The 17321-nt window shown below is 40.4% G+C and overlaps 3 protein-coding genes across 4 annotated transcripts in view; all 3 read left to right on the top strand.

The window, feature by feature from the left end:
• rph3aa (rabphilin 3A homolog (mouse), a) overlaps nucleotides 1-17321 on the top strand; it is a 65859-nt gene that overhangs the window by 25103 nt on the left and 23435 nt on the right. Inside the window, exon 16 of one of the 2 annotated variants that reach the window (XR_011310994.1) lies at nucleotides 260-1358. Coding sequence is in view for 1 of the 2 variants with exons in the window: in XM_069700786.1 (XP_069556887.1) it covers nucleotides 260-393 (134 nt within the window). In the remaining variant the exon portion in view is untranslated. Of the gene's footprint in view, nucleotides 1-259; nucleotides 2347-17321 lie in introns of those variants that run through there. The other variant, XM_069700786.1, reaches the window with a different exon arrangement.
• pla2g3 (phospholipase A2 group III) lies at nucleotides 4432-12964 on the top strand. The gene is made up of 7 exons (XM_069700757.1): nucleotides 4432-5048; nucleotides 6753-6885; nucleotides 6978-7112; nucleotides 8111-8427; nucleotides 8509-8638; nucleotides 9103-9213; nucleotides 10409-12964. Exons 1-7 carry the CDS (start codon nucleotides 4526-4528, stop codon nucleotides 10695-10697), a joined length of 1638 nt encoding a protein of 545 aa, XP_069556858.1. The 5' UTR covers nucleotides 4432-4525; the 3' UTR covers nucleotides 10698-12964.
• ttc28 (tetratricopeptide repeat domain 28) overlaps nucleotides 13147-17321 on the top strand; it is a 107167-nt gene continuing 102992 nt past the window's right edge. The window contains exon 1 of the mRNA XM_069700766.1: nucleotides 13147-13431. Within this exon, the coding sequence (XP_069556867.1) occupies nucleotides 13402-13431 (30 nt within the window). The 5' untranslated portion in view covers nucleotides 13147-13401. The remainder of the gene's footprint in view (nucleotides 13432-17321) is intronic.

Here is a 17321-nt window from a genome sequence, read left to right as displayed (position 1 = left end):
AAATTGGATGTTCCTCTGCTCCAGTTTCAGGTCCCCGGTGAAATCATAAATGTTCACGTACCGGCGGTCACGTTAACGTGTGGAACGTACGGTTTGGCCTCTAAATCACACCACAGCACCGTTTCTGAGTTCTCGGTCCACAGGCATAATATCAAAGAAAGTATACCTTGACCATGAAAACATTTGCTTCAGGTTGTATTTACAAGGTAATAAAACCATTACAGTGATAAGACTGACTCCATGTCCTCTCCGCCTGCAGGTGGATGTCAGTTGGGCATCCAGGCTAAAGGAGAGTGTTTGAAGCACTGGTACGAATGCCTCAAGAACAAAGACAAGAAGATCGAGCGCTGGCATGTTCTGCTAAACGACAACTCCGTCCAGTTCGAGGATTAAAACCTCCTCCGTGTGTTTTCTTTCGGTCACTTTCTCCCCGCAGATTATTGTCTACGTCTGTGTATGGGTTGACGGATATTCATCCTCCTGCTTTTTATGTAGTTTGTCCCAAAGTGCAATGTGAACGCAGTTTTCAGGTGACCAACATGGATGTTGACCAAAAAAACACAACCAGGAAACTCATCATATCGTAAATCTCAACTGACACGTGGAGCAGTGATTGAAGTGATGATCCTGTTTTATGGAGGAGATAAAAGTCCTTCTTATCACCGTAGTTAAATCAGTATGTTGTAATGAAGTGTGCCTCCATTATCAGACAGAGGGAATCCCCTTTTTTTCTGTTTCTGACCTCTTTCTCCTCATGCTGATCTGTGTTCCTGTCACACCGGATCATGTGTTTACCAGCTGTTTGACCGCACGCAATCACCAAAACTTCCACTTCTCTGGTGCCACTGTGCTTAACTACTGTGCATCGTGCATGTGTTGAACGTCAAATGGGACTTTTAAGGTCGGAGATATTCCTGCTTTTCAACCACGTGTTAATATTTACAGCCGTTAGCGTCGTTAATGTTATCACTCACATACTCGCCTCTGTTCTCAGCCTGTTACTGGAGGACTCCACTAGAGGGCGCACCAGAGAAACAAGGCTATCATTTTGCTATGTTCAGACTACCAGCCATGAACTGTATATAAAAGTGTTCGTAGCTTCTGGCTCTGAAAAATGAGGCCAATGCAGAAGTGTCTTAAGCTGCAATACCACCGAGTGCCACTAGAGGTTGGCTCCAAAAAGCCTCCGGCTCCATAGACTCCCATTCAACTTCTCTCATGAAATTATTAGTTATCTCGGTGTTGTTTGCTAAAGTCACTCCTTCTTATTAATTTTCTGGCGGTCCATCTGAAAATAATCCGTCATTAATTAGAAAATAAGTTTCAAAAAGACTTGTTTTTTTGGGGAGGGGGGGGGCGTGTCTGTTTGATTGACAGGCCTGTGGTCCAGTCAGGTTACAGCTATCGTTGGGCGGGACGTAGTATCATCTGGTTTCCAATCAAATCAGTCTGATCCACCGCTTGCTACTCCCCCAGCTCATTCAAATATGGTCACTTCAAGCGCCAAACCGAAATTTGATTCCAGTCAGATTTTTACAGATGCGGATTTCTTGCATCGCTTGCAACGCAGCACACGGTGACAACGTCATTTTCAAAAAGACAGAGCAGAGCAGAATCTATGCTACCGCTATCAGAGCGCTAAAACAAAGTGGAGATCGCAATGTGGAGGACGAGAACAACAGTCCACGGACAGAAGCCAGAATTAAACTGTCTGCTTCTGTTTCTGTGCCAGAAGCTTCCACGTTTGAAAGCCGTGTCAGAATCGTAGCTACATTGTGACCATAGCAACCCATGCAGAAAAAAACCCCTCATTTTCCTCAACTCTGAAAAAAATAAAATGTATCCATACTGCCCCCTACAGGCCATCTGTAAATTACATCAAATTTCTGAGGACGTACAGAATCAGCGTTCCAAACAGACGAGGAAACACGAGGCAGCCGTCATGCGCACGCGTAGTTTAAAGCAAATATATCCCCGGCCTTAAACTCCCTCTTTAGTTGTCGATTAAAATGCGTCAGGATGCCGACAACCACCTCCTCCTCTGCATGTGTGAGCTTTCTGTTGGAGAAATCCAAAGACCTGAAATGCTTCTGCATGACATTTTGTGATGATATTATTATGGGAACAAATTGGATTAAGTAGTGGGGAGGCCCTGTAAACAGGAAACAAGTGAAATATTCCTCCACAAATATATTGGATTGGTACACTTTAAAGGCAGGTTAAATGTTTCCAGCTACATTATTCAACATCTTTCTCTCTGCACTGATATTGATGCATGTCTGAACTCATATTGTAGCATCCACGTGGATAATAAATAAAGACATGGAGGTTCTTCCTCTGCTACTGCGCCTGCTTGATATATGTTGTGACATGGCAGAAACTTTGTCTGCATCAGGCGAGGTTTGAGCCAATCAGCTCGCTTAGACACGCAATGGATAATTTTGTGAACTTTGACTGCTCTTGATAAAACGTCTTCTCTCCAACTGGGTGAAAGTTCACGAATTTGTTCCTTTATGAAAAGAAATAAAAAAATAACCTTCTCAAGATCGATCAATAGGTCAAATATTCACCTTAAAAAGGAGAAATCAGTACAGGTTTGACTCCAAAATGTATCTGGCACAGATACATATTAAAAATATATAATTTACTGACTCCACTGTCAGCACAGTGATACTGTAGAAAGAAAAAAAAAACAGCCACAATAAATACAAAGACAAAACAATGATGTAAAATGACAACAGACACAGAATGACTTCGAAACGAGACAAATAGAAACAAAAAGACTACAAAAAGACACAAAATAGAGACCAAAATGTTTCAAAAATATGTAAAGTGACAAAATGACTTCAAAAAGAGACATCAAGTGGTTACAAATAGATGTTGAACGACTAATGTGATACATAAAATGTCTATAGAAAGATCCAATATGACAATCAATAGACACAAAATGAATACAAATGCATGAAACAAATGTGTCAAGATGCAAAAAACACCACAAAATGGCTACAAAAAGGCAGCAACATGACAACAAAGACAGAGCAAATGACCACAGAAGTAAAAAAAACAAAAAAAACTGGTAGATAGATAGATAGATAGATAGATAGATAGATAGATAGATAGATAGATAGATAGATAGATAGATAGATAGATAGATAGATAGATAGATAGATAGATAGATAGATAGATAGATAGATAGATAGATAGATAGATTACTTTATTAATCCCCAAGGGCAAATTTTCTCACTACAGCAGCATTTATAGATACAGGAAAGAAATAAAATAACAGTAAAAAATATTAAATATAAAAATGCACAGTATATACAATAAAATTGAATAAAATAAAATAGAATAGAATAATTTAATTAAAACTAACTAAACAATAGTGCAAAGTATTTTGTTTTTTTTTATATTTAAACAACCAAGAAAAAGAGAAAACAGACAACAGACAACGGTGTTATTGTTGTGTGATGGATTTTGCCAGGCAAATCTGCCTACATTTGATTAGGGGGTCCCAAATACAATGTTTCATTTGAAGTAAAAAAAAATTTAAAAAAAAAGATTTAAACAACAGTGGTTAAAAGTAGGATTCAGGATGATCTGGCAGAAGAAATTAAATATAATATTCATAATTCTGTTTTCATTCGTGTAAAACCACCTGAAACTAAGAATCGTTGTGTTTTTACATCCTTCCATTGAGCCTTTATCTACACAGGGAGCGGGTCCTCTTGTGACAGCCGCCATGTTTCTGCAGCCCAGACGGGACAAACCAAACACTGACTCTCCGGAGACGGATTTTGTTTTGTGGCCACCACAGCATTCTCCTGCATGCTTGATCGGCGAGGTGATAAGGTGAGGGGTGTTTTCGGCTGGGTGCAGTCTGCAGCATCACCACTAGAGGCACTGCTCCTTTAAATCACTCCAAGTGTTGTTATTTCTCTTTTCTTTTTTCTTATTTCATTTTATGTCGAAGAAAGTGAGAATCAAATTCATAAAACAAAAGAAAATCAAGAGACTTCATCTGTCAGTTCGCTGTGTAAATTGATCAGTTTTAACCTTGGGGTGTGAGGCTATCACTCATCAATATATTAGTCATAGTTGCAGATTGATAATCCTGTGTGTGTGTGTGTGTGTGTGTGTGTGTGTGTGTGTGTGTGTGTGTGTGTGTGTGTGTGTGTGTGTGTGTGTGTTGTCAATATGTCCTGGTGGCTGTCAGTAATGTGGGACACAGACACAGAGCGAGGGAGCGAGAGAGAGAGAGAGAGCGCGAGAGAGAGAGAGCGCGAGGGAGCGAGAGAGAGAGAGAGATGTTTGGCTGCTCTGACAGGTCACGTGGCTGATTTGGACATTGTTTTATTTTAGATCCAACTGGACCTGAGGTCCTTTTCCTCCTCCTCCTCCTCCTCCTCCCCCTCTTCTCATTAAAACCCGCTTGGAGTCTGTCCATCTGTCATTAAGTCCTCAGAGAGTGAAGCAGTCATTTGTTTTAGGTTTAAAGTGAAGCAGCTTCTTTTATTCACGCGCCACCATGACACGCATCGCTCCTCTTTCTCCTCTTCTTCTTCTTCTTCTTCTTCCTCTCATGTTGACTTCGTCCCTCCTGGCGCGGACCCCAGCCGGAGCCTCGATCCTCTGCACCTGGACTGAGGTGTCACCTGACGGGGTGGTTCACTCCACCTTCCTCCGGCAGACCTCTCCATCCGCGAGGCTCTACCACAGCGCCCGGTCCGCGCAGCGCGCGTTGCTCAGCTGCGCGTGGAGCGACGACGCTGCAGCGGTCCAGAACTACTTGTCTCTGTGCCGGGAGCGCACGCGAGAGTTCTCCGATCGCCCGGGGGAACATTTGGACCTGGACCACGTGTCGGAGGACGAGGACAAGTGCGTCTCTCTGGCTGCTCCGCAGGTCGCCGAGCTGAACGAGAGCTTCGGTGGTGAAGGTCACGATGCAAGGTCAAAGGTCAGGATACATCAGCGTGTAAAGCGCGGATTCATCGTACCTGGGACTCTGTGGTGCGGCTCCGGGAACAAAGCGCCTTCGTTTACAGATTTGGGTGAGTTGATGGCTCCTGACTTTACTGGAAGTTAATGAGCTGAGAGGGGCGACATTCAAAAGACAGATTATTATGTTTTGTATTATGTGAAAACACACACAAAAAAAAATATACATGCAGCAGAAGCAGATGTGTTTTTTTTTTTTTTTTTGTCCTAGCATGGGCCAACCTTCAAAAACAGTGGGGCCTACATTTCCCATAATGCAACTTAACAGCCAAGTAGATTTCTGTGATGTTTTCTGATCAAAACAAACAAACTTCACGTTAACATCGTCGAGGTCAAACAAATTTGCAGAGATGATTTTTGTTTTTGTTTACCTCCATGTTTACTTGTGCCACGTTCGTTTTTCACTTCGAAAAACACCTTTAGCACCTCTAGTGGTCAAAAGTATGAAAGAGTATTAGGGCCACAGTAAAGAAAAAAAAAACTAGAGGTGGGAATGTTGTTTTCTTTTGCATTTTGAGATTTAAGTGGAAATATAAGAAGTCAAATTGTCGACAATGAAATTCAAGATTAAAGTTGAACTTTTGAGACTAAATCAAATGGGTAGCTTTAGCACATACGCTTCTACAAAACGCTGTGGGGAAGTGGGGAATTTTTTTTTTTACTTCAGAATCAGTTTTAGTTTTAATTCTTTTAGCTCATTTTGAAGAGTTCGTGCTCCAGTTCAGGAAAAGAAACCACGCAGAGTTGTTGTGGCTGCAATCCTTCAAACTGAAATAGCTACTAGTGAACAGGTGCAGGTGTGTCGGCGGTTACACCCGAGCGTCACTTCCTGTAGCTACACTGGTCCAACAAAATAATGTCCACGCATCACACAGACGTCTTTTCAGGATTTTATTCTCTCTTTCAACGGGAGACAAAATAAAAACTACAAAAATTAAATATCGAAATATCTCTGAGCCCGTTTAGAGTCCTTTAAGCAAGTTTTCATGAGCTAATGAGGCGCATGCACGTAAGGCAGCCCAGGTTACTGAAAATGTGTTAGAACGTCCGTGTAAACACACATCAACAACATTTTACATAAATATAGATAAACAAACAATTTACCTGCGTGCATCTCTTCAGAATAAAAAATAGCTCAGAGACCTTATGTCCGTCTTCCTTATGTTGTTACAGAGTCTCATGATCTGATGTTAACTCTGGTCATGTGACCCATTTAACATTACAATGAGCCCTTACATAAAAGAGTGCAACATTTTTTTTAATCAAATAATATTTAAATTGGGCATATTAGACACGTTGTTTTATATTCAAGTTACCCTTTTTTAAACGTGTTATTTATTACTTTAACGACTGCGTAAACTAAAATCCGTCAGTCGAGCAAAGTCAGTTCCTCAGCAGCATTTTTAAGCTCATCTTTGAGGATCCCGAGGCGATCCCAGGCCAGACGAGATATATAATCCCTCCAGGGTGTTCTGGGACTCCCACCAGCTGGACCGTTGAAATAATCCTGAATTTATACCAGAACAAACTCCTTACGATTTAAAAAAAAAAAACTGGCCTTGACTTGTACATTTAGCAGATCGTGCCTTTAATTTTTACCGGATAAATACTTTCAGGTCTCCGTTTTGTTCAGCTGTTTCCTACAAATTGTCTAATTTTGCCAGTGAATGACTCCACATTCAGATTGTTTTTGGAGTAGAGCTCTACTCGTAGCTGCGGAGATCATCTTTGCAATGTCACGTCTGCGTCTGTTTCAGGGGTTTTCTCCGACACGGACAGCTGCTGCCGGGAACACGACCAGTGCAAACACACCATCCTGTCCTTCCACTCCGAGTTCGGCGTCTTCAACAGAAACATCTTCACCATGTCCCACTGCGACTGCGACAACAAGTAACCGACTGCCGGCCCGTCTCCGTCGTCTCGATTGGTTCTGCGTGTTTTTACTTGGCCGGTTTTATAACGTGATGTTCTGCGTGTCGAAGGTTTCACAGCTGCCTGAAGGAGGCCAACGACAGCATATCTAACGTGGTGGGATACACCTTCTTCAACCTGCTGAAGATGCACTGCTTCACGTTCTCCCACCAACTCCAGTGCATGCAGAGGAACTGGTTTGGGATGTAAGTAAAGTTTCATCTTTGGTGGATGGATATTTGGCTTTCAGTCCGTTTGATTTTGCTCCCGGTAGATTTTGCTCCATTGTAAATCGACCACGTTGTTGTTTTTTTGTGTCTGTTTTTTTGTTCGACCACGCGTCATACGAGTCGGCAAACTGTCGGACGGGTTGCTATAAAACTTTGTGCAGGAATTTGTGGTCCCTGAATACAAGTGAGTTTGCGGATACTCAACAACAACAAACGCAATCTCCTCACTCAATTGTGCGTTCGTATATAAAGCTGACACAAAGTCGGTGAGTTTTGTTACCTTTGGACACAGCCGGGCGAGCTGTTTGTCCCCGTTTCCAGTCTTTGTGCGAAGCTAAGCCAACAGGTAGTGAACAAGTATCAACCAGCAGTGACGTCACCCGTTGGTTTGTGAACGGCCGTTATAAAGGCCCCAGTCCACGTGCTAGTTCGGAGCGGTTTGGAGCAGGAAGTGACCATATTAGGATGAGCTGGGGGAGGAGCCAGCGGTGGATCTGATTGGAAACCTGACGATACTACGTCCCGCCCACTGACAGCTGTAACCTGACTGCACCACAGGCCTGTCAATCAAACAGACACGCCTCCTCCCCCCAAAAAAACAAAAAACAAAAACAAAAACACGTCTTTTTGAGGCTTATTTTCTAATTAAAGACGGATTATTTTCAGATGGACCGCCAGAAAACTAATAAGAAGGAGTGACTTTAGCTAACAACACCAAGATAACTGGTGGAGACATTTTATTGACTTTGTATTTGATGAGAGAACTGGAATAGGAGTTTATGGAGCTGGAGGCTTTTTGGAGCCGACCTCTAGTGGCACCCGGTGGTATGGCAGCTTAAGGCACTTCTGCATCGGCCTCATTTTTCAGACCTGGAAGCTACGAACACTTTTATATACAGCGTATCGTTATAAGTTCATTTTGACTGACAGATAACAGAACGTTAAATTATTTCCCCATCTGCTTTGACTCACAGGTGTAAGGAGACTAAATTGGCTCTGTACGCTGATGTCCATCCCCCCACGCTGTTCGAGTCCACCATGCCAGAAGGAGGCGACGTGAACATCACCAACTCCACATCACCTGCAGATCCGCAGCTCTTCTCCATCGCTGCGACCACGTCCAGCGTCCCCACGCCTTCGACAGGTTCCCCCACCGCCTCCATCGGGTCTGTCCCCGACGTCAGGGCCTCCACAGGCACACGTACCCCAGGATCGGCGACCAAGAGGGACGACGACCTGGAGAACACTCTACCGACCACGAATCGAACCGTGAATGACCAGGATGTCACGGGTATTTCATCCTGAACCAACCTCTGTATCTATATTTATTTTTCCTGCAACATTTCCTCTGATGCCTTCCCTTCCTCCTCAGAGCTGCAGATGTCCTGTGGGATCTTCAAGGATCTGGATAAGTGCAGGAACAAGATCCTCCCCCTGCAGGAGAAGTACGGCATCACCAACCCCGAGCCGAGCATGCTGTACCACTGCAACTGCACCGCCAGGTCGGTCGACACTTTATTTATTTATTTATCCGCTGAACAATCCCAGCAGGGAGGTTTTTTATTTTAATGATGTGACGATGTGTCACACCATGAATTTATTTATTTTACCCTCGGAGCAAATCCTTCCAGCTCGGTCTGACGCTGCGATAACGGTGCACTCACCTTTTGGTTTCGGTGGAAGTGAGATGGTGAGATGTTTCATAACACATAACTAGGCCACAAGCACACACTAGAGTCACACTCTTGCATAACGAGTAGGGTCCCTGTCAGGGATAATTTTATGTCCTTGGACATGATCATAATCTCATGTTTGCGCACAGAACCTCTCTATCTGATCTACTTTTGTCTGTCTGTGTGTGTGTGTGTGTGTGTGTGTGTGTGTGTGTGTGTGTGTGTGTGTGTGTGTGTGTGTGTGTGTGTGTGTGTGTGTGTGACTCCGACATCTCACTGTGTTTGTCTTGCAGATTATTCCAGACTTTGGCTAAACAGAGACGAGTGAGCGAAGTGCAGGCTCTTCTGCTGGGACACGTGGCTCCGTCCTGCTTCCTGCCGCAGGACTGCACAGCAGGCAGCACGTAAGTACACAAATACAGACACGCATGTATATTCACATGACCTGGATTTATATGATTATATGTCATGATCCGTCTGTACAGAAGAGGAGGAGGAAGCAGTCAGATCCTTTCCTCGAGTAAATCTACCAAATATAAAATAGAAGAAATATCAGTGAGATGTATTTAAGTAAGACAGTTTACGATATGTGACATTATTTTATTAGATTGTTGATGCTTCAAAAGTGACGCAGATTGTTTAGTCCAATGTGCTTGCCAACCTATGGTTTGGGCCCCTCCAAAGGGTCACAGATAAATCTGAGGGATCCTGATACGATGCTCCATCATTGAATGTATATAAAAGTGGATGTAACTTCCAGGTCTGAAAAATGAGGCCTGAAACTGCAATACCACCGAGTGCCACTTGAGGTTGGCTCCAAAAAGCTTCGGGCTCCATAGACTCCCATTCAACTAATCTCATGAAATACAAAGTCATTGAAATCATTGAAACCTGTTATCTCTGGGTTTTTTTAGCTAAAGTCACTCCTTCTTGTTAGTTTTCTGGAAGTCCATCTGAAAATAATCTGTCATTAATTAGAAAATAAGTCTCAAAAAGATGTGTTTTTGGGGGGCGTATCTGTTTGATTGACAGGTCTGTGGTGCAGTCAGGTTTCTGGTATAGGTGGGCGGGGCATAGTGCCCTCAGATTCTTAATCAAATAGGACACTATTTTTCATCTGTAGATCCTGGACATTTCAAAATCTCCCTAAAAAAGAATAAAATGTCGACATTACAAAGTTATGGAGGTCATTTATAAGCATGCAAAACAATAATACAGTAAAACGTTATTAAAGTTATTCAGTTATTAAAAAATATTATTATTCAGGACTTCATTATTAACTACTATATAGACACAATCTGATAAAATGAGACGTGCAAAACAGTGAACGATTGTGCTGCATTGTTCGACACCAACTAAAAGATGCAGAGCAGATTATAGATATATACTTGCACAGTATATAATGCAAACAAATCACAAATAGATATACATCCTGGTGCATTTGTTTTGCATGTAAAATATTAATCTGAAAAGCCCCCAGTCTCTAAAAATGTGTTCGTTTTTTATTTTATTTTTTAAACTGAAAATGCATTAAAATGAGCCTAAATGTGTTCTTTTTAAATTGCAGCATCTCAAACTTTCTCTTTCTGTCTCGTTCAGCAGCTGCACGGCGATCGTGGTGAGAGCAGAGCTTCCTCAGCTGGACCACCTCAGCAGCAGCAGCAGCGGCGCAGACGTGGAGGAGTGGCGCCATCTACAGGCCGTCAAACTGAAGGTCAGGAGGCCGAACTCGATGAGAGCCAAGAGGAAAGACCGAGCTGTGAGGCTCCACAGACTGTGTCTCCGGATGAGCCGACGCCAACACACGGACAACTCCAGGAAACGAAACCCCTCAGCGGCCGGTGGAGCTCGTCTGAGTGTGAATACTACAGGGAGTCAAAGTGTTTAATATTACGTGGACAAATAAGACACTAGGAAATAAATGACCACTTAAATAGACAAAATATACGTCATTAAAGTCCTGAAATAATCCAACATATATTCAAAGAAATGTTCAAATGTGTTTCTGTTGATGACAGGTTTATTTCATGTCAGTGATCAGCTGTTGATTTTGTCTGAATCACTCAACAGAACAACTTAATTTGATTTAATTAACCTGTGACTCAACAATATACAACATTCACCAATATGCATTTCACCAATTAACACTTATTTCCACTTAATTTATATCCTTTGGAAAGTTTTTTTTTTAAAGTTTACCAGCAATAAAAGCAGTTACAGTAAAATTAAGGATAAAATAACATTTATGATAATACAATAAAAAAAAACAATATACGCATTATATTTCACTAATATTTCTTCTTTGATGTCTCATTTATTTATCTAATATTAAACACTTTGGTCCCGGTTCAATGTTGTACTATTCTGTGTGTATTTTATCGTTTAGTTTAAACCGAACTGCTTGTCGACGGAACAACCTTCCAAATTTATTTAAGAGGAGAGAAAACTTTTCCTTCGGTTTGACAAAACTTTTCATCGCAGGAAACAAAACAAAGATGCAGCGAATAACCTGAATGACTGTGTTTTATTCAGGTGTTCCAGTTTAAGAGTGCAGTGATTATGCATGCTGGTCTCAGTGTAACGACCGCCGGGGAAACTCGATACAACCGAGCCGTCGTTGAAGTGATTAGTTACACTTGTGCTTTTCCTGCGATGACAGATCCAGTTTGATGTTTTTCCTATTGGTGGTTCTTTTTGGTGAGATGATCAATAACCAGGACGTAAAACTTAGCTTTTATTCCCCTGTAGGACGGCAGCACTGAGGTCTTACTTCAAAACACCGTTTTTTAAGGTCTCATAATATTGAGTCGATATATTTGTGTTCATGTGGAAAAATTATTTAGTTTTAAATAACTTGGGGAAATTTATCTCGTGACCTAAATATTTATTCACTAAAAATTGAACTGCCATTAAGTTTTAAGCACATTTCACTTTAATGTATTTGTACTGTTTTGTATGAGTTGCACACCGGATGCGAATTGTGTTGTCAGCGTAGCAGTTGAAAAGGAAAGAACGTGTAAATATGTAAATAAAAGTACTTATACGGCTGATTAAATTTTTAAAAAAAATAGCAGTTTGAGATTTAAGAAAAGGTTTTCAAGCCGACAGCCGGAAGAGAGGCTCAATACCAACCTCATTTTTGTTGGGTACAAATGATACAGCCAGCAGCAGTTAGTGTAGCTTAGCATTTTGGCCGGGTGCAGTGACCTCCTGGAGTCTTACGTTGAGGTTGCCAGTGAACCCCGTGGAAAAAAAAAACCCCCACAAATTGTTGTTTTTATACTGCGTTTTTTTTGTGGAAGAATTAAACAACAAATGAAATCCAATGACCCGATTACGTCGTCTTAAAGTCTCATAAAGTTTAGCTCCAGCTACGAAACAAACACTCATGTCGTTCGTTTAATGTGTTACCGATATGTAAAAATAACCCCTGTTGCAGGCCATTTGTCATTGTGGATTTTTGTATGTATTAAACGAGAAATATGTCAATTTATGAACTTTAGAGCTACTTGTAGATGGTTTTGAAAAGAACTAGGCCAGCTGTTTCCAGTCTCTAAAATAAGATAAGCTAAGTATCACTTGACTGTCATATACTATTTCCAGAGAACAGGCATAAGTTGGTATTAATCTTTCCATCTAAGAAAGTGAATATGTTTCCCAAAATGTTTACCTATATTTTAAATGCAAGTCTTATAGTTTTAAAAACACTTGTTAGCGTCAGTTTGTGCCACTCGTGTGTTAGCATAAAATCTGGATAAATTTCAGGTCTGTTTTCTGTAAAAGTTATTGAATTGATGATGTTTGACATCCTGAAAGACTCTTTTCACCATTTGTGAAATGAAAAAAAAAAAAAAATCTGTCTGCTGAATGATAACAAAGATTGTTTAGCCTATGAATTAACCTAAAACATTAGCCAGCTGCTAATATGATTTAAAACATAATCAGATTAAAGGGTTTAAATGTGTATTTTTCTTTGTAGATATTGTTTTCATCCAGATGGTTTCTAATCCTTGGAAATCCCTCCAGAAGTGTTTTTAAACAAACCGCTGGAAGGCACAAACTGGGGATGTACCTTTAATGCTGGTGTTTGTTTGAGTGCTTTTTTTTTTTAGTAACTTAATAAAGTTAAAACGTGAGCATCCACTCCACAAGGAAGGATGTCTTTTAATCTCCTCCCTAACGGCGTGGCGGAGGACCCGGCGTAACGGATATCTGTCCGGTAACTCAACGCCTCTCTGATGTCACGAAGAGTAATTGAACCCTCGCGGAAGGCTGCAGCCGTGGAGCCGACCGGATCCCCGCCTCTCACCGGAGCAAAAAAAAAAAAAAAAAAAAAAAACAGCAATGGGGAGAAGATCGGCGGTGGGAACATGGCGCACTCAGTCTGGATTAACTTTCACCGAGAAAAGCCTCGGAGGGTGGACAACACGTAGCACGCAAGTCTCCCCCGTTCAGCTTCATTGAGAACTACTATCGCCGGATCACCGACGGAGGACCTGTGGGCTCGTTTTGGAGCGTTTTCCGGCCGCGACTCGCTGCTGCTGCTGCGGTGGGATGAAAGTTTGGAGCCGCAGTCGCCGGATTTAGCAGAGATGGAAAAGCACAGAAACAGGAAAGAGAAGGTAAGGCCGGTGGAAACAAAAGTTGTATTAAGTGGTTTTCACATTTAAGAGAAAAAAAAAAAAAAAAAAAAAAGAAAGACGCGAGGATGTGCAGAAAGGAAAGCTCGTTTATGTGACAGCTGACAAGACAAACAGGCTTGCACACTTCCCGTGATGAGCTGCAAACCTTCCTGCAGGATTTATTTTGAAACTTCTGGCACGAGTTCACGCGCAGCTCCATCTGATTTCTGTCAGGCTGGTGAGAGGCTGCGGAGGAGGATGCATGCTGGTCGGTCTGTGCTGCAACTTTTACCACTTAAAACTACTTTAAAAACTATCAAAACTCCTCATTTACAGCGGTGGGTGCTAAGGAGTGGAAGTACAATATATATAATGCAAAATTTAACGCTCAGGGAAGCACGACAGGAAGGACAAGCAGCATTTAATATCAGTTCATGTTATTAATTAAAGACAAAGAGCCCCAGAAATCACATCCACAGCTTCATTAAACAAATAAAACAACCAGGAGAAGATGTTAAAGGAACACAAACAGATGACAAAAGGCATAAAGGTGATTTAAAAGGAGAAAAATATACTATAAGGTTAAAAAAAAAAAGGCTAAAATTGAATCAGCACAGTGTAAAATATGATTATATGAGACCTAATTTGTTTTCGAAACAGACGATGTTTTTTTTATTATTGATTTAACTGAGAAAAGTTGAATGTGAACAAAAGTTTTGGGGAGTTAGTTCCTGAGAAAAAAAAAAAAGCATCAAAACCCAGAAAAGTCAATACTAAAGCCAATCAGATACAAAAGCAAAAACGCATTTTGAACTTCGGTAGGCAAAAAAAAAATGTTTTAAGAACTTATTTACAGGATGATGAGATTTTCTTCAGAGTTAGTGTGATAAATCATCAGTGTACATTGTACTGTAGGTAAAGAAAAGTTAGGACAGAAATGGCAAAGAGAAATTTGTAGAGGAAAGCTCAAACTTTTATCTGATAAATTGTTAAGTGAAATGACAGAAATTTAAGATACTTTTGTGTTTTAAGTTACTTCTCAAACATTTCTGCTTTCAAATTACACAACATTTTTGTGTTTTGAACTATCTGGCCAGCCTTCCTAATTGTTTGACATTTTATTGACAACAATATTACATGATTAATAGAGAAAATAATCTGTAGATTAAATGAAAATCATTGGCTGCAGCTTTTAATCATCACCATCACATAGTTTGTCCACCAGAGAGCACTGACAAGTTCATGTTTTAGCTGCAAAATGTCCCATAGAGGATGTTTCATGGTCAGAAAAACCTTTAAAGTAAAGATAATTTGGAAACCATTCAAAGATCCTCATCAAAAACAGATATTAATCCTCATTTTCTTCCTATAAAATGTCAGAAAACAGGGACAAATATACTTTGCGTCAAAATTCTCCTGAACTAGGTGTTGTTTAAAAAAATATTATTTAATTCAACCATCTGTATAGTTCAAAACCCAAAGATATTTTATACATATTATATATACCAATAAAACCATGAAATAATCTTATCGGAAAAGCTGTAATATTGCACAAGTATGATGATGGTGCTTTAAAAAGGATTTCCCTGCAGCTAATGTCATGTCTTTGGCTCACATACAGCGTGTTGCCTCGATGCCTCACCTACAATATGACTTCATAGAAATTAAAAGATGAAAGGGCCACGTTCAGGGACACAATTTCCTCTCCGTCCGGTAACCCCCCCTCCAGTTTGTGTCCGTCTCCGTGTTGTTCTCCAGGAATGTACTCCCTGTGACCCGGGCTGAAAAAGGGGGCTGTGAGTAGTACGACAGGACCGAGGGGGAAGTGTGTGTTTGTGTATAATCCTGGCGGGACGAGGACAGGATATTCATGTTGTGTTCCTGTTCGGTTTTCAGTGTTGTTCCTCCAACGTGAACTCTTTACCGTGCAAACTCCTGTTTCCGACACTTAAAACTAATTTTTTGTGTTTATGAGTGCCTGCTTCACTGCTCGAGCCAGAAAGAAGCGACGCTTATGATAAACTGTCAGAGGGAATATCCCGCTTGAGTGACTAGGTGCTACTGTCAACTTGTCAACAGTATACGTGGGCAACAAAGTGGGAGCAGGTGACGCAACAAATCACATCCTGATGAAGCTGCTGCACGTACAATGCAAAGTCAAAACACAGTAACCAGCAACAGAAGCTGACTTTTTGACATTTATACCTATTTGACCTTATAATATGAACATTTTTATACCACAGAATTTTTTTTATTTTTGTGAAAATGATGAATGAAATTACATAACATTGAAATGAAAACTGCAATGACTCCACTCAGGCTCGTTACAGTTAGCGCAGATGTTTTGCAAAAGAAAATATATATATATATATATATATAAAAATATATTTTCTTTTCTTTTGGACCTGAGCAAATTTTAATTATATATATATATATATTCATGTGTTGCACTGCATCAGCCTCATAACAACAGACACACAATCACCTTCGAATTGTCTAATGCATGTGACACTCAGTTTGACTGGGAGGATTGCTGGTGATGTGTACAAAGACCACTGCAGCACATATCTGACATTATGGGGCTGATGCAGTGTAGCAGATACACCTCAGGCTGTAATTAAGTTGTGTGGGGCCACACCTCCAGACAGTTCTGATAGGTGTTCATAAATAATGCAGATTTTATGGAAAAAGCTTCCCGGAGGACAGAGGAGATGAATTTAGAGAACTTTAAACATGTCATATCAATAGACTTAAAGTGCAATTTAAACCACTTAAAAATGAGTCCGACACAACACACTGTAAATCCCACTCAGGAATTTAAACTGTGTTATTGCTAAAGTCCAGTCATTTTCTCTTTCTGCTCTAATAACTGTATTCCGGTTCAGCAGTAAGAGGCTTATAGATTTACCTTTTCGTTCAGCACATATGATATGTGACCTCCTGTGTTTATCTCAGCAAACACTGCCCTGCTAACATGTTAAACAAGCTCTGCATTATTTCATATTTGACATATCTTGGACGAGGGTTTCATAACAACACGGACGAGGCAAGAAAATGACGACATACCAGAGAGAGGAGCTGAAATATGGGCAGACTGTTATAGATGTAAACATTACTTTCAAGCAAAATAAATATGTGAATAAAACATGGTTCTGCACCATTTTTTTTTTTTAAATTTGAAGTGTGGAAAAAGTCTGGAAACAGTATTTCTATTTTAATAGTGGGAATTAAAAAGGAGTCTGTAATTTTTGAATAATTTGGTAGGAGTTATTGTGAAAAGTTTTTAGTTTCTTTTAATAGAATAGCTTTTAGCTTAAGGTAAACATGCAGATGATATAATTGAAAATCTATCAGACATCTGTAAGCGTTATACTTAATTAAAAATGAGAGTAACTTAATGTTATTCTTCAGAGTAAATTACGTGCGTTAAAGCGGAGAGGCCTGATGCCAAATGTCCCTCTTTACTGCGGAAAACAAAAACGAAAAAATATTTTCTGTGCGCTGAAACTTCTCAATTTGTCCCGCACGCTATTCTGTAGATAAATCCTGAAGTTGTGTTTGGACTGTATAAACTATAAATGCGAGAAAAGTGATTCAAAGAAATGTAGACTTTTGAATTTAAAGCTGGGCTAAATTGATCGTTAGCTAAACCCATTAGTGTTGTACAAAGGATTGCAGAGAGTTTCTCTGTATGTGAAGAGTTTGGAACGTAGTTTTGTTATTTAATTTTCCTCCAAAACCTAAAATACCACATACAAAATGTACAAAAGAATATTTTTCTGCTCTAATATAAACTTCAAACGTTAGCGTGGACGTGAGAAACTTTTTTTTTTTTTTTTCTCCTCTAGAGTTTTCTTGCTTTTTATTTGAAGTGAATCATCAGTGAACTA

Source organism: Brachyistius frenatus, unplaced genomic scaffold (genome assembly GCF_029030835.1).
Source record: "Brachyistius frenatus isolate BFR_SWC_R1_liver_20210118 unplaced genomic scaffold, ASM2903083v1 Contig_3, whole genome shotgun sequence".
NCBI classification, from domain to species: domain Eukaryota; kingdom Metazoa; phylum Chordata; class Actinopteri; family Embiotocidae; genus Brachyistius; species Brachyistius frenatus.
The sequence above is the reverse complement of the archived record's forward strand: the minus strand, read 5'-3'. Positions and strand labels throughout refer to the sequence as shown.

What these genes read in the sequence shown, in the direction of transcription:
- pla2g3 (XM_069700757.1), top strand. Translation starts at nt 4,526, where the DNA reads ATGACACGCATCGCTCCTCTTTCTCCTCTTCTTCTTCTTCTTCTTCTT. An exon ending in GCCTTCGTTTACAGATTTGG is followed by an intron (nt 5,049 to 6,752) that starts GTGAGTTGATGG and finishes CGTCTGTTTCAG; the next exon opens with GGGTTTTCTCCGACACGGAC. An exon ending in GACTGCACAGCAGGCAGCAC is followed by an intron (nt 9,214 to 10,408) that starts GTAAGTACACAA and finishes TGTCTCGTTCAG; the next exon opens with CAGCTGCACGGCGATCGTGG.